Below are 17,401 nucleotides of genomic sequence, written 5' to 3'. Positions count from 1 at the left end.
AAATCATCCTAAAACACCAAAGCAGAAAGGGAAGTACGTTGGGGAGTGAAGTGGAAACCTTAAACTGCATTGACTTGAGCCATATCGAAACAGCAAAGAAAAAACTCTACGTACATAACGTAAGCCCGGAGTTACTTAATATGGTCATGGCATAGGAACACTATCTCAGTCTTCCAGCTAAGTTTATAAAGTCAAAAGAAAAAAAGTGAGAGAGAGAACTGGGGCACAGACTCAGCACTAGGTAACTAACGCCGTCCAGTGTTCACGGATGTCCTCAGTGTTGCAGCAGGCCAGAGATGAAGCTTCCCTGGGGAGTTGGGCCAGGCGGAGGCACATGAAGGGCGAAAGTGGCCATTTATAGGTGGCTCCCGCCTTCCAAGGCGTAACGACAGTTAATGAAATTGGCCGTTTCAACAAGAATCACAGCATAAAGCAGACTTTGCTCAAGTCTTCTCCAGTTTACCGTGTGCTCGCTGGCGAGTGTAAGCTTCGAGAGACGACGCGATCTCAGCTGAGCTGTGAAGGAAGGGGTGCTTCCTCTTGAACTTAGAAACACAGGACCATGAATAGGAATTTCAGTTTCTAATCCTGCAGGACCCAGAGAGGGACATGCTCTCTGCCAGGCATAAAACTGTCTTCACTGGAAGCCTAGAGACCCGGGCTTTTGTGCGGTCGGTGACCTCATTCACAAAGCCATTACTCTCTTCCAGCAACTAACTGGAGCTTCTACATGTCCTGATGCCAGAATGGATGGACACTTGACAGTGGCCACAGGACTCACTGAGATGGCACACCGGCATCTGCTATCTTCACAAACTGGCGCTGTGGCTGATACACACACTACTGTCTTTTGTGTTGGGTGTGTAAACCTGGCTGGCAAAGTCTCCTCCCAACTCATCAAGTCTAGGCACACTTATAGAATAGAGTTTCCAAATCTACATTCTGGAGTGTGCCAAACACCTCGAGATACAGCCTTTCCTTGATTGCAGTCTAACTTTCAAATATACTGCTCTCTATTTTGCTAAAAAGCCTCTATCACACACTGAGTTGAGCTCTCCTTCCTTAATGTTCAAACACTGTGATGCCATAAGAAACATGTACAGGTTCAGTATCCCATATCCAAAATGCCTGGGATCAGACAGGTTTCAGATTCTGGAATATTTGCACAGGCTTTACCAGTTGAGTGTCTCTAATCTGAACATCTGACATCTGAAACATGCTGAGTGTCATGTTAGTGGCCAAGAAGTTTAGGATTTCAGAGCAGTTCTGATTTTGGATTTTCAAATTAGGGATGCTTAACCTGTGTTTGGTCTTTGTGCCCCGTCCCTAAGATAGAGTTCGCCCAGCCCTTGGAATTTTATGAGTAATAGGATTATCTTTTGTAGGAATATTTAGTCTTAGTTCCAGCCTTCTGACACATGAGCTTCTAAGACCCTGGGGAACTATAAAGCAAAGATGGGTCTTCTGTCCACGAATGAGGTGACTGCTGATGGGGGCTCCTAGTCACAGGATGGGGTCTGGTGTCCAAGACCAAGGCCTGATTACAGGGCTGCAACCTTCAGCTCTACTCCGAGCCATGTGGTAAGGGGAGAGGGAGAAAGGAGTAAAGTCATTGCCAAAAGCCCATGATTTAACTGCTCATGCCTTTGTGATCAAACCGCCACAAACCCTGAAATCAGGGGTTTGGAGAGCTGCTGAGCTGGTGAGCACATGCACAGGCTGGGGTGCCACCCCTGCCTTTAACTGTGGCGTTTGGGCCGCTGGTCAGGCTTCAGCTTATGATTTTTAGCTTGTTTTCTGTTTGTCCTGTTTGTTCACTGCTCCTGTTTCCACATTTTCTGCCTTCTTTAGCAATGAGATTTTGAAAGATTCCATTTCACTTCCTGTTATGACATTAGTTACAACTGTTTTGCTATTTCATCATATATATATATATATATATATATATATATATGGTTCATCTGGTCTACTTTTCTATAGTGCATTCTGGAACATCCTAGATGCTCTGTTGTCTTCTCACGTGTGCTGTTTCTGACAGAGATAGGGTGCATCCTTATCTTTGCTCCTCTGTGTTGTCTCTTTATTACTGGTACTGATCAATCTGATCACAGTGTGCCTTGGGATAATTATTTTGTGTTTCTTGTGCTTGGGGTTTGTTGAGCTTCTTGGATCTGTGCACTTATTGCTTCTGTCAAATCTGGAAAGACATTAGCTAGCACTTTTCCCGACAATTTCCACTTCTCCCTCCTCTCCTCCCTCAGGGACTGCATGTATTCTAGATTATACAGCTTCCTGGTGCTCTGTACTGAGTCTGTTTTCCCTCTCCCTTTCTGGTTAACGCTGGCCAGTTTTGCTGCTGTCTTCAATTCACTAATTTTTTTCTGCAGAGTCTAATCTGCTGTTAACCTCATGGAGAATATTTTTTTTTCCTCATTGTATTTTTCATCTTTGTAAATTCAGGGCAGTTCATTACAAAACCTTCCACGTGTTATTGATCTTTCCCCTTTCTGAAGACATAGCATACCATTTTAATAATGGCTTTAGTGACACTGTTAGTTTTTAATCTTGGTGAATGACTGACTTTTCTTCTCATCATGCACTGTAGTCTGCTGTCGCTCTGTATGCCTGGTAATCTGGATCGGATGCCACACATTCTGAATTCTACCTTCCAGGTGCTGGAGACTTTTGTATTCTTACACTTCTGAGCTTCCTTTTCAGATGCTGATAGAATGAGCTGGAAACCACTGGATTCTTTCCTGTTGTGTCTCAAAGATTTGTTGGGCAGGGTTGGAACAGTGTTCGATCAAGACCACTGTCCCTGCAGCATCCATGGCTCCGGAGGTCCCCAGTCTGACCGGTGGGGAGGCCCCACCTGCAGCCCCGTGTGAGGCCTGGCCTGCTGACCTCTAAGCCTTTTGGGTGGTGCTGTCCCCAGGCTCGAGCAATTTCTTCAGATGCATTTTCAAAGTAGACTTTCTTTTCTTTTCTTTTTTTTTAATTTTTTTTTTAAGATTTATTTATTTATTTGAAAGTCAGAGTTACACAGAGAACATAGGAGAGGTAGAGAGGTAGAGAGGTAGAAAGGTAGAGAGAGAGAGAGGTCTTCCGTGTGCTGGTTCACTCCCCAGATGACTACAACGGCTGGAGCTGCACTGATCTGAAACCAGGAGCCCGGAGCTTCTTCTAGATCTCCCATGCGGGTGCAGGGGCCCAAGGACTTGGGCCATCTTCTACTACTTTCCCATCCCATCGCAGAGAGCTGGATCAGAAGTGGAGCAGCTGGGACTCGAACCGGTGCCCATATGGGATACTGTCACTGCAGGTGGTGCCTTTACCTGCTACGCCACAGTGCCAGCCCAAAGTAGAGTTTCTAAAGACCTCTGGAATTTTCTCTTGTTGCAACTCTTTCTTCTCTGATCCTCTGCTCTGCAAACCCTAGTAGCCTCGCAGCCTTCATTGCTCTCTTTAACTAAGGAGTAGACTGGGGCACGGCCACTGCTCCCCTGTCCCTGCCACAGACGGGAGAGTCTGCCTCGGCAGTCAACCGGCTGCTGTCATCTCACGTCTCGTGTTTCAGGGATCACTGTCTTCCCTCGCCTGATGTCCGGTGTCTTGAAGACCATTATTTCACTTTGCCCTTTCCTCACCTACTGTCCTTTTCCCATTCACTTTTCACAGCCACATGGTATTCTTGTGGGCACACACACAATTCAGTGGATGGGTTACCAACCATCCACCGATGTATGCTGACATCTTCTTCTGAGTTTTTTTTGGTGTTACAATATACAAATATATATGGGGTCAACTGTGCATGTACATTTGCAATGTACAAATATATGTGTGTTTAATTGTGTACATATATACCTTTGGATATCTGTGCAAATATCTTTTTTGGATAAATGCTAAGCTGTGGAATTCCCAGATTAAGTAGCATGGGCATTTTAATCCTGATGAATTCTCCAAAGGACTGTATCTTATGCTCCCAACAGTGTTTTCTTATATCTTTGTAAATACTGGTTATTATCAATGTTTAAATATTCACATTAAATGCCATTAATACAGATGAAAAACTGATTTCATTATTTTGATCTGAGTAATACTGAAGAAAAAAAAAAGAAATTACATATTGTTTTAAAGATCTGAAGTGATGAACCTGTAAAAGGACCTAAACTTAGACCTTTGTTAGGAGGCGATTCTGACAATTTTCTTAATTCTTCCTCTAGGTATGTCCATGTCTCTTGTTGCATCAATCTAGGCAATATTTTTCTTAAGCTCACCATTTCTGTAATATTTTAAAATTGGGATAATTTTACAAAAAATGCTCTTTTGTAAAAAATTCATGAATGAGCAAGTGAGCAAGCGCACGTGTACACACCAGACACAGATCTCCCCGAATGCCCTCAATGGCAGGAAGTAGGCTGGGACTGACCAGAGGAGTTGGGCCCTCACTCTGGGTCTCCCACATGGGTGGCATCACTGCTGCCTCCTGGGGTGCACATGAGGAGGAGGCTGGAATCAGGAAGAATGCTGGGACGTGAGCCCGGCACTCTGAGAGGGCACGTGGGCACCCCAAGTAGCATTTCAACTGCAGTGCTAAACACCTAGCCCCACAAAATGCTCCTTTATAATTTTTTTCAATTTCTTTGCTATTCTTTGAAACAAGCTTTTTAAAAGGTTTTTAAAAGCCAATGTGTCACTTGCCTTCCACTGCCCACTGCTAGCTATCATCTGTGGACAGGTTGCATGTACAGCACGTGTGTAAAGGTCCCACCTTCCAAACAACCATGTGGGCTACTCCTCTTTGCCAAACTACATTCTTCCCCACCTCAGTCCTATTTTTTTTAAATAGCGATAACAGACATACAGAATGCACTCAGTGACCATCCCATACCAAGCCCGTGTGCAGGCACCAGGGAGGACACACACAGAGCAAAATACAGGTCCCTGGCCTCCAGGGGATGTCCATGCTGGTTTGACAGAAATGGTTTCCATACAGATTCCTTTGCCTTCGGAAGGCTTTGCAGCAGTCATTGCAATGAGGTCTGGGACGGACAGGCAGAGCTCTCTGAGGGAGCAGCTGGCTGGGGATCTACAGCTGGCTCACGGTGGGCCTGCCCAAGTGGGCGTGCTGCGAGCTGGGGTTCTCCCAGATGGTCTGTCACGAGCTTGCCTTACCTTACGGACATGACAGGAGAAGAGCACGTTCATGTATTTGTCCTTCCGCTTCAGCTCATTAGCAACAGGGACAAATGTGCCTGATGTCTGAGGTGTATCTGGCTTCTGGAAGCAGAAGGAAAAGACAGAGAATGATTATGCTTAGCAGTTTATTTTTACTCATTTTTTCCCCAAAGATTAATTTGAAAGGCAGAGATATATAGATAGAAGGGAGGGTGTGAGAGAGAGGGAGAAAGAGAGATATCTTCCATCTGTTGGTTCACTCCCCAAATAGCTGCAACAACCAGGCAGAAGCCAGGAGTCAGGAGTTTGTCTAGGTCTCCCATGCAGGTGCAAGAGCACAAGCACCTGGGCCATCTGCTGCTGCTTTCCCAGGAGCATTAGCAGGGAGCTGGATCAGAAGTGGAGCAGCTGGGACTCCAACAGGCACCCATATGGGATGCTGGCACTGTAGGCAGTGGCTTAAACCTTCTACACTACAGTGTCAGCCTCTACTTATTTTCTAAATATTGATTTTAGATAGACAGACAGGCAGATGGTTGGATGGACAGATAGTGAGCAAGCATGCAATCCCATTTACTGATTCAGTCTACAAATGTCTCTAAAGGCTGGGGCCAGACTGGGTTGAGGCAGGGAGCCAGGAACTCAGTCCAGGTCTCCCATGTGGAAGGCAAAAACCCAATCACTTGAGCCATTGCTGCTGCCTCCCAGGGTCTGCATCCACAAGGAAGCTGGAGTCAGGAGTAGAGCCGAGTATAGAACCCAGGCACTGCGACATGGGACGTGGACATCTTGACCAGGTCAATGTCTGCCTCCCTTCCGAGCACTTTAGGTGAACAGGCACTTGCAGTTTGCTTTACAACTATCTTTTCATGGTTTCAGACATCTGCTTTCCACCCCCCACCCCCACCCCAATGGTGAGCTACGAGAGGGCTGGTATAATATCAGCCCATGATGCTTTAAGAGTAGGGAGTGGGAGGGGCGATGAAATGTGGCTTCAGGAATAATGAATATAAAGACGGCAATTGAAAACCTGCTGTGGAATTCTGGAAGGGGAGTTTTCAATGGCGGCAGACCAGGTTACAGAGTGTACCTCGTACACCTTGGCACAGCAAAGATGGCCCTTTGCAAAGTAGGGAAGATATCAAATACTGTGCACTTAGAAGCAATAACACCTTCTAATTTAGTATCTTTCCCAGGAACTATTTAGTTCTGAAGGTGTTTTCTTTCTTTTATGAGTTCTTGGAGATAAATTCTTGTCTTGTGAAAGGGAGCAGGAGCAGATTCCATGTTGTTCTCTTGGACTCACGGAAGCCAGATAGTTGCCCTCCCAGGCCCTCTGGAGGCCAAGGTCAGCTCTGTGGCCCTTCAGCATCTCCATGGCTGCAACCTTGGCCCGGACCTGTGGCAGATCTGAAGTGGGTAGGCTCTTGATAATCAGGGATGCTCTCCACCTACAAATATGTAAACAAAATGTGTTAAACTTTAGGGATGTAATCCCGTTCATTCTCAACAATAACTGAAGCTACTGCCATCAAGCAAAATAAAGCCAAAGCTGCACTAAGAAAAAGCTAAATCCCTCCAAAATTATAAAAATATACACAGAAATTGCTAAAATAGATATTTTGTAAAACTTACTTTGGACTTTAATAATGTTTATATCTAGAGCACAGAAAATTTAGATTCATCTCTCATTCATTCAACCAATATTTTCTTTCTTAAAGATATAGTTATTTATTTGAAAAGCAGAGTGATAGAGAGAGAGGGAGAGACAGAGAAAGAGATCGATCTTCCATCTGCTGGTTCACTCCCCAGATAGTTGCAATGGCTGGGGCTGGGCCAGGCTGAAGCCAGGTGCCTGGAACTCCAACTGAGTCTTCCACATGGGAGACTCACACAGTTGGGCCATCTGCTGCTGCTTTCCCAGGTGCATTAACAGGGAGCTGGATGGAAAGTGGAGCATCTGGGACTTGAACCTGCAGTCATATGGAATGCTGGTGTTGCAGGAGGTGGCTCAACCTGCTGTGCCACAGTGCCCGCCCCCAGCTAATATCTTCTAGGCACTTACTAAACACCAGGCGCTGTTCTGGGCAGTAGAGGCAGAGCAGTAAGCAAGACAGGCAAAGCTCTTTTCTGTTAGGTGCTTATGTTGTATGGAGGGGTGACAACAAAATACCCAATGAGCAGATGTACTGTGGGGATGGGGGGGGACAGGCGCATGAGGAAGACGGGACAAGAGGGACAGGGAGTGCCGCAGAGGGAAGTAGCGGCTGTGGCTTGGAGAGGCACTGCTGAGAAGGAGCCTCGAGCAAGGACTCACAGGCAGTGAGGGCGCCAGTCTCGCAGAGATAGAGCAGGAGCATCTAGGAAAGAGAACCCAGCAGGTGCCATGGCTCTGAGACATGAGTTTGTCAGGAGCGTTAGAGCAGCAGCCAGGAGGCCTGTGTGCTTCAGCGGCATAAGGAAGGGGGCAAGCACAGAGGCAGAGCTGGGGCAGGAATCCGCGAGGCCAGGAGGCTGCTTCCAGGACTCTGAGTGAGACACCCCAGGAAGGTTCTGAACAGAGGATGCAGACCGACTCAGCTTCGGAAGGCTTCCTGTGACTGCTGCAGGCTGCAAGCAGAGGCCACTGCCATAACGCACACCTAGAGGAAGGTGGCTTGAATCAGGGAGGAGGCTGTGGAGCCGGAGATAAGCATCACATCTGGATTTGTTCTAAAGGGAGAGCCATTAGGATCAGTTGACAGATGAGTTGTGAGGGCGAGAGAAGATCTGAAGATGACTCCAAGATTTTTTTGTGCCTGAGCAACTCAAAGTATAAAGCAAAAATAACAGTTCCTTAATGCTCTCAGCAGCACCTGAGCCCTGCTGACACCAATGTCCTCTGTTCTACCATGGAGCTTGAAGCAGAGCCCGGAAGCAGACCGCGAACCTCCTTCGGCCAAGTGAATTCTCCAGGCCAGTGGTGCTCGGATGCGCCCAGGGAACACCGGAATGGCAGCAACTGAAAATCCCCACTGACATAATCAGGAAAGTATAAAAAGAGGGCAAAATCGGCAACTCTATCAGGAAATGGAAATGATAATAAAGTGGGAGATGTGAAGACTTTCTGGGAGACAGGAAGCAGGTAGACTGGGCAGATGGAGAAGCAGCTCCAGGTGGCTCAATCCATTCTGCAGAAGGAGAGAGACCCTGAGGCAAGAGTGGGATTCTCGACAAAATCCCAGGGATCCCGAGCCTGTCGCAGCGGGGGCTGGTAGCAAGGGCAGGAGGTGGCGGATTTCAGGGTGGGAGTTGTGCCAGCTGCACGCACGTGGAAGGGCTGACCATGGTCGGGTGGGACATCTGCTGCTGCAGAGGGTCCGAGACGGCAGGCTGCCCAAACGACCACCATGACAAAGTAAGAGCCCAACACAACAGTGAAATCCTTTCCTCTGCTTTTTACAGCCAGCAACTCTCCAGCGAGACACACTGTCCCAAGCTCATTCCATAAGAGGCTGCAAGAGTGACAGGCTTGGAGCAAAGCCAAGGGCAGTGGTGATAGGCAGGCCCTGAGACACTAAGCGGCTTGCTAAGCACCTGCCCCAATTAGCCCTTGAGTTGCGAATGTCATTACTGAAGCATAGAGTCCTTGCTCTGTCTGCTGATCAATTCCCAGCCTCTGGGCCTGGTCACCCTGTCCCTTTTCACTTCTCATGGTGGCCCAGGATAAGGTCTGTACCCGATAGGCTCCAGAGGCCCACAGCTCGGCACCTTGCCAGGCCTCAGAGACCTGACCTACACAACCCTGGTGAGAGCCATGTGGCTTTTATCCTGATCCAGCAAACTGTCGCCTGTAAGTACGAGCAGCTGGGCATGACGGAGGCACAGTGAAAAAGAATGAGTGCAAGGACTGGGAGTGACCAACATGATGACACTGTTGCACACTGAGACTGGAAAGACGGAAAGAAAAAACCAAAACCAGCCCAGCAGCCATGGACTCCCTCAATGCGCTTTTGCTCATAATTTCACAGCTTAAAAAATTCAAGATCAGGTTTGGCACATCACAGTCTGTGCCACAGCTAACCCCTGGGCTGTTGCTGTTCTGCCTGTGAGCTAAGAAGAGTTTTCTGTTGTTTTGTTTTATAATTTTACATGTTTTTTAAGATTTTATTTTATTTATTTGAAAGGTGGAGTCACAGAGAGAGAGAGGAAGACAGAAAGGTTTTCTTTCTGCTGGCTCACTCCCCAAATGGCCACAGTGGCTGGTGCTGGGCTTATCTGAAGTCAGAAGCCAGGAGCTTCTTCCGGGTCTCCCACATGGGCACAGGGGCCCAAGGACGTAGGCCATCTTCCACTGCTTTCCAAGTGTATTAGCAGGGAGCTGGATTGGAAGAGGCACAGCCGGGACTTGAACTGGCGCTCATAGGGGATGCTGGCACTGCAGGTGGAGGCTTAGACTGCTATGCCACAATGCCGGCCTCCAATTTTACATGTTTAACAAAAAGAAGAAAATGTGCCAGACTACCAGTAGCCTGCAGAGCCCACAACAGTTCCTGCTGGCTCGTTATAGAAAAAGCTGCCTGGCCTCTGACCAGGTTTGCACAGCCTACAGGGTGTGTTCTGCAGTGTGTGGTATGTCTGTGTGCACCCACGATGACAGTGGCTGTGTTCACTGCTCCCAGACAGGAACCCCTGGGAAGGCTGGGCATCCTTTCCCCTCTGTCTCTTAGGCACCGTATCTCTGGTCAGTGCCTCAGCACAGAAGGCATTCAGTAAGCATTCACTGAAACATTACACTGAATTTTACACAAATCAGTCAGTTCTAGGCCACAAATAAAAACCTCAAAATCTAAAAAGGATGACTGAACTGGCCAGAGTGCAACGTAACTGTAGCAATGGTGATCTCTTGTAGCCATAACAACACGACCCTGGGGAGTGGGCACCTGCTACCGTGGTGAAGACGCCTCTCGGGACACCGGTGTGCCATACTGGAGAGCCTGGGTTGGAGTGGCTCTGCTTTCAATCTCAGCTCCTGCATAAGGTACGTTATGTCACAATGCAGATTACAAATGACACCATTTGCGTCAAAATTTTCTCTCTGCATTAAAAAGCCTGCCAAGGGGACAGGCGTTGGTGCAGTGGGTGAGACGCCTCTTGGGAGGCCTGCTCCCCATGTGGAGTGGGCTCAAGTCTGGGCTCCCCCTACTTCTGATCCATCTTCCTGCTAATGTGCACCCTTGTTGGTAGCAAGGGATGGCTCAGATACTTGGGCCCTTGACACCCACAAGGGAGATGCATGCAGATGGAGTTCCAGGTTCTTGGCCCAGCCCTGACTGTCATGGGCGTTTGGCGAGTGAACCAGCAGATAGAAGATCACTCTTTGGCTCTCTAATACAATGAAAATAAATAAACTTTAAAAAGTCTGTTAAGATTGAAAACTAATACTCATAGTAATCCATCTGAGAATTGAGGTACTTTCGCTTTCAGTAATTTTGGTTGAATTTTTTTCTTTTTATGAGAGATCATTTATTTTATTTATTTATTTTAAATATTTTATTTATTTATTTATTTGAGAGGTAGAGTTATAGACAGAGAGGGAGAGACAGAGACAGAGGTCTTCCATCCACTAGTTCACTCCCCAAATGGCCACAATGGCCGGAGCTAAGCCAATCTGAAGCCAGGAGCTTCTTCCAGGTCTCCCATGAGGGTGCAGGGGCCCAAGGATTTGGGTCATCTTCTATTGCTTTCCCAGGCCATAGCAGGGAGCTTGATGGGAAGTGGAGCAGCCAGGACTCCAACCAGCGCCCATATGGGATGCCGGCGCCACAGGCAGAGGATTAACCTACTGTGCCATAGCGCTGGCTCCTGATCATTTTGAGAAAAATGCATGTGAGATACATATTAAGGAGAATTTCTTTCATGCATGTTTCTTTATCACTGGACATCTTCCAGCACAATCTAAAGAAGATAAAATCTGATTTAGCATAGATTTACAAATTACTTCTCCTACATTCTGTGTGTCAGTGTTCTTTTACCATATCAAATCGCTATGTCTGAGAACTACCAGCTTAGTGTACATGACCAGATGGCTATATGTGAGACAGCATGGAATACGGTCATCATTCCAGGTCCACAGGTTTCACATCTGCAGATTCAATCAACTTCTGATAAAAAATGCACTTGGCCTACGGCGGCTGTGTCAGTACCAAGTACATACAAATTTTTTGCCTCGTCATTATTCCCTGAACAATGCAGTATAGGAACTATTTACACAGCCTGTACATAACTAGGTGTTGTAAGTACCCAGAGGTGATTTAAAGGGTGTGGGAAAACATGCATAAGTTATACACAATATGATGTCATTTTATGGAAGGGCCTCGAGCACTGGTGGCGTCTGGTATCCTTGGGGGTCCTGGCACTTATCTCTCGTGCACACCCAGGGATGGCTGCATGTCTGGCGCGTGCTGGCACCAAGTAAGTCCAAAAGGCACGGGAAAGGCCTTCTGAAAGGGCAGACTCAGATGCAGGGCACGTTATAAAGAAATGAAGATCGGCTGGACAGGCCCACATTTTACATGGGTGTTCACTTATTTAACAGCCAGCTTGTTTCCCTCCTCAAGGTCACATGGGCAATGTTAAAAACGACTTCTCTGCCTGGGTCCCAGCACCAAGCAGGCCCGCCCGTGTGGAGGTGAGGCTCAGCAGGACCCAGAGCTGTCACACTGAGGAGCTTTCTCCTGCGAGCCAAGCGAGGGGATTTAAAGCCACAGCCATTGTTTGCTAATAACAGAGAGTGGCACTATTGGCTCATTTCCAAAAGGTGGCACATGGCTGTCACCTACTTGCAAGAGAGATAAATGGACCGTTCACATTCTGTGAGCTGAGCAGAGGCCCTTTGGAAGCAAAAGCCACAAAAGCGAAGGCAGAAGGCAACGGCAAAGGTCATAACGGCAAGTGACTGAGCCACCATCCAGGCCTCGGGATTGTGGCCTTGTATGGCCTGTGCCAAGGAGCGCTTACCTGTTGAAAATCGCCTGTAGGTACTCCTCGAACCGGCGAAGCACTTTGGGAGGGGTGGGCCACTTCACGTGCTTCCCATAGTCTCTCATCGTCCGGACACCGTGGAAACGGCTGGCCACCTCGTGGATATAGGACTTGACTTTGTAGCGCCGGTAGTACCTGAGTATCGTCAGAGCTGCCTTGGTCCTCCTGTACCGCATGCGGGCCAGGGTGCCCCGCCACACCTGTGCAGCAGAGAGAAAGAAAATGTTGACTGGTTGGCTCTGTGGTGGATGACTGACGTGAGGGAAGCCTCTCGGATGCACTCAGCAGGGCCTGGCAGCTCTACCTGCCACCAACAGATGGCGCGAGGAGGCACAGCGATCACTGGGTTCCCACTGTCCACCTGCTCCTTGCACTACCCACAAGTGTGCACTGTTTGAAGTAGAGTCCTGGGTTAGCTTTCACTGTCAGGAAAAGAAGAAAGCCAAACTGCAAACATCTTTGGATAAACTTTTTAGGAATGGTGAAGGAAAGCAAGAGGAGCCAGGATCAAATGCCACAGACACAGGCAGTTCTCCTGTGGAGCCTGCCGTGACACGGGACACACACACCAGCCCCTAGAGAAAGGTCACGTGGAGTCGCGCTGTGCGGCCCCTTCCCCAGGCAGGGCATCAACTCCCAAGAACTGAGACGCATTCCTGGGGAAAGCCTAAGAGGGATCGCCAAGATCACACGGATCTTTACTACCCGTTTTCAGGGTCCAGAAACCAATCAGACGACATATGAACATCTCCCCGTTGGCTTCATCTAAGCGTGACAAGACACTAACACTTCTTCGGGCTCTTTGGTCCAGGTGTCCACTTTTCTCGACCTCTCTGGCAAGATGGAATTGATGTCACCTTCCGCCTGTCACCGCCCCTCCCCCCTGAACTGGCTTTCTCCCAGGATTCCCTCCAGCAGAGACCCTGCTGCGCACACTGCTTGTGTCCCTGGGGAGGTGTGTGCACAGTCCCGGTCACACTCCAGTGGATGCCGATGCTGCTACCTAAACTCCTGCATCATTCCCCTTCCTTGTCCCTGGACTTTTAGGGCCCAGATTCTCAGCCTCCCAACCCCAGTCCTCAGTGTGGCTCCTCCAGACTCCCTCAGGTCTCTTTCATTTCTTAGATCTCCATCTGCGCTCATCGACTGCCCTTGCAAAGGCTCGAGCCTCTTTGCGCAGTCGTTGGAGGTTCATCTTCATGCAGGCTCCTGCGTGTGCACCACGTGCCTGCTCTGTGCTTCCTTCCAGCCTGCTGCGCAGTCAACACGGATCTGGCTGCAGGCAACACATAAGGGAAGCCTGGCACATATGCCATCTGTGATGGGGTCTGCAGCTTGCCTCTACCCAGAAGATTTAAAGACCACTAGGCAACGAAAACGACCTCATCTCCCGTGCCTGAGCACAGCGACCGTTTTTAGTGGGCATGGCTCTCTTCCTTGCGGCGGATCCATCCCACAGATGGCTTTGTGACGCCTCCACCCAAGTGCTAAAATAAAGGTCCCTTCTTTAGTATCTTGAAAACCCAAAAGAATACAATTAGAGGGGGGAAGTAAGTATGTGGTTCAATTCTTTTGACAACACACAGTTTTAAAGTTTCGTACTGTTTGTGGCTGCCTCTCTCTCTATCTCTTTTTAAGGGGAAGGGAAGAATTAAGATTCCATGGAACCACATCTATATAGAAAATCAATCTTTAATTTTCAATAAGTGTTTTGTAGAGCTTCTTTTAAAAATGTTTTTGGTTAGGTTCTTAAGTAATTTTTAAAAAAACAATCTTATACATGCTTTTTAATGCAACTTTGGGGCAACTGTTCACATTTCATCTGTGTTGTTAGTTCACTTTGATTTTGTGTATTTGAAAAAAATAAGGGTATAAAAACGCTTATAACAGAAAATAGCCTATTCCCTTGCCCACCCAAACCAACCACCCTGCTCACATCTGATTCCATGCAAAGTATTCTAGCTGCATCTTCTGTTACTGACTGTCACTTTCATAAATGATACACAGAATGTGATTTTTGGTTGATTCTTTGGGATACTGTCCAAATTATAGAAGGTGGAGATTTGGCTCTCACACCATCATTTTTGTCTATCGTCCCAGCAGTGGTTACATCAAAACTTGTAAGTCAATAGTGTTTACATTCCATACAATAACCACATCATATGCATAGTGAATAACTGACATAATACATATATACACATGTGTATTATATTATATATCATATAAATTTGGCTCATCACTTTGCTAAGGGGTTTACTTATTTTTCCTTTGCTTTATCATGTAGATTTGTTTTTACCTGTTAATAACCATCTTGTTTAAAAAAATCTGCTTCAGTTTCCTTGTACCTACTGCTGTTTTTTGCCAGCTGCTCTTACAGCGCCATCAAATGATCAGCAATACTTTTCTCCAAGTGGCCAGTGCATTGGCTGAACCTTTTTCTTTGATATTGCTTATTTCCTTGTGCCTTGAGATCTGCCGCAGAGTTCCTATCCTGGGGCTTCTTGAGCTACTCTACTCTCCTATGTTGGATCCATGATTTCTGGTTGTTCTTCCCTCTTGTAGCTTCCAAGAACAGGTGCACAGCTAGTACATTCTGTCCTCTTTCATGTCCTGGAGAGTACAAGTAGTTGCCTACATTGTTGCCTGCCTCTGCAGAGGAGTACAGGAACAGAGCAGCTGGGAACAGGCTCTGGACACAGAGGCCTGAGTTCAAACCCTGGTCCCCTCCTTGAGGGCAGGGTAGACTTGGGTGAGCTTTGTAACCTCTCCATGCCTTGGTTTTCCTATTTGCAAAATGAGGAGGACAGTGGAGATTGCCTTATAGTACTGTTGTATTAGTGGAGTTGATACACATAGAACAGAAAGATGCTTGGTGTGTGGTCAGAGTGCCGTAGGCAGGAATTGTTATGACTCTTTGGAAGCCTAGTCTTCATCTTTAGTAGGCTGTGCTATTTTCTTCTTCTCCCTCTCCTCCTTCTTTTTTAAAAAGATTTATTTATTTGTTTGAAAGGCAGAGTTACAGAGAGGCAGAGGCAGAGGCAGAGAGAAAGAGGTCTTCCATCCACTGGTTCACTCCCCAGATGGCCACAATAGCTGGAGCTGGGCTGATCTGAAGCCAGGAGCCAGGAGCTTCCTCCGGGTCTCCCATGAGGGTGCAGGGGCCAAGGACTTGGCCATCCTCCACTGCTTTCCCAGTCCATAGCAGAGAGCTGGATTGGAAGTGGAGCAGCCAGGACTCAAACCAGCGCTGCAGGTGGTGGCTTTAACCTCTGCCATAGCACTGGTCCCTGTTTTATTCACTTTTAATGCAGATTGGATGGCCATGGATTAGAGGCTTTATCTAGTCTTCCAGCTGCCCTGGAGGAGTGGAGAGGGAGCTGCCATTGAGGCTGTTCCTTAGTTCTGAGGACACAAACAGGGTGTGCTGTGGGTTCTACTCCCATGTCCAGGGGAACCTTCTCTTGGTTCGGCTATAATGATGGCTGCCAGTAGGTGCTTTCCCCATTCCCTGCCCACTGATGGATAAATCAGAGGCAGAAAAGACGGGAAACCTCGCTGACTCTTCTCCCTGAGGAAGCAAGGATCCCTGGGGTGTGTGTGTGGGGGTATTCCAGGCCTTCCTTCCGGAACATTTCAGGCTGATTCTCAGATGCCCTGCGGTACTGCTCCACATCTTAGTCTCCAATTTGGTCCACTCTCCTTTTCCTGAGTGACATTTCTCAAAGTGTATAGAAGGAAGTTGGAATCTTGGTTTTATTTTGATTTTGATTTTCTTTTCGGTTTCAGGATGGATGGCATGTTCTTTGTGGTTTTTACATTTGATATTTGTTAATCTCATGCAGTTTGGCAGGGAGTTGGGGGGTATTTTTGTGAGCCTGCAACTGTATCATTGATTCATCAGAAGTCCCTTGAGCTTTACTTATTTAGTTTTTAACATCACAGAGTAGCACTGAAAAACTAAAGAGGAAAAGGATTCTTTGGGAAGAAGGATTTATGTATTTTTCCTAATCATCTAAGCATAGCTGGTTTTAGTAGGTTACACTTTCATAAAAGTCATGTGTACTTGTTGGGGGAGGGTTGTTGTTGATTTTCCCACCCAGGGTCTGCAGGCTGGAATTTAAGGTATAAGGAAGAATTTTCAATCCTTCACTTCCCCATTCCCCCACCCCCTTTTTTTTTGAGGAAGGGAAACAGACAGAGACAGAGAGGCAGACAGATAGAACTCCTATTTGCTGGTTCACTTCCCAAATGCTCACAACAGCCAGGGCTGGGCCAGGCTGAACCAGGGGCTGAGACTCACACCAGGCCTTTCCATAAATGGCGGGGACCCAACTCCTTGAGCATTCCAGGGTGTGCATTAGCAGGAAGCTAGGATAGGGACTGGAGCTGGGACATGCAGTGCCTTAACTGTCTCATCAATTGTCTACACCCGCCCCACCCCCTGCTTTGGTTAAAACAGCTTCAATGGCTGGGTTTTTCAAAAGCCACACAAAGCTTACCTCAGGAGATGACTGTGTGAGGACAGTATTTTAGAAAGCAAAATGCAATGTTATGCTCAAAAAACAAACAAACGCTTAGAACTCTTTTGCATACACCTAAGGGGTTCAACCAACAACACGGGAGCCAAAAGGGGCCCAAGGTGAGATGATATTAACACTGTAAATGAATGGCTGGTGCTGTGGCGCAGCGGGTGCAGCTAGTGCTGGTTCAAGTCCCAGCTGCTCCACTTCCAATCCAGTGCTCTCTTAATATGCCTGGGAAGGCAGCGGAGGATGGCCCAAGTGATTGGGCCTTTGTACCCATGAGGGAGACCCAGAAGAAGCTTCTGGCTCCTGGCTCTGGCCTGGGAGCCCTGGGCTGTTACGGCCATGGGGAGTGTACCAGCAGATGGAAGATTCTCTAACTGTGCCTTTCAAATAAATAAAAAATAATCTTTTAAAAAAAGTTACATGGAAACAGCCAGGTGGTGTGTGTGCTATAGGATAGGAACCTGAGAGGGGGCGGAGCTGAGGGAGGGGTGCATCCTGGGCCCCAAGGTGTAGGGAAGTGCAGGGCACAAGAGGGCGAGCAGCCACCAGACAGAAGGGCAGGCGCACACAGCGCTGGAGGGCACAGCTGAGGTCCAGGCAGAGAAGCTGGAGAAGCCTTGCACACCCCTTGCTACTGAGAGGCCATGCTCACACAGAAGCCAGAGCAAGCC

The 17,401-nt window shown here is 47.7% G+C and overlaps 1 protein-coding gene across 4 annotated transcripts in view; it reads right to left on the bottom strand.

Moving 5' to 3' along the window:
• MYO1D (myosin ID) overlaps nt 1-17,401 on the bottom strand; it is a 341,376-nt gene that overhangs the window by 127,664 nt on the left and 196,311 nt on the right. For all 4 annotated transcript variants that reach the window (XM_051824625.3, XM_089317415.1, XM_089317416.1 and 1 more), the window contains 3 exons: nt 12,178-12,401; nt 6,485-6,629; nt 5,176-5,280 (listed from right to left, as the gene is read on the bottom strand). In XM_051824625.3, coding sequence (XP_051680585.1) covers nt 5,176-5,280; nt 6,485-6,629; nt 12,178-12,401 — 474 coding nt within the window. The remainder of the gene's footprint in view (nt 1-5,175; nt 5,281-6,484; nt 6,630-12,177; nt 12,402-17,401) is intronic.

Source organism: Oryctolagus cuniculus, chromosome 17, assembly GCF_051225735.1.
Source record: "Oryctolagus cuniculus isolate XC-2025 breed Fujian yellow rabbit chromosome 17, ASM5122573v1, whole genome shotgun sequence".
NCBI classification, from domain to species: Eukaryota; Metazoa; Chordata; class Mammalia; order Lagomorpha; family Leporidae; genus Oryctolagus; species Oryctolagus cuniculus.
Note: the sequence above shows the minus strand (reverse complement) of the source record. Positions and strands in the feature narration are given on the sequence as shown.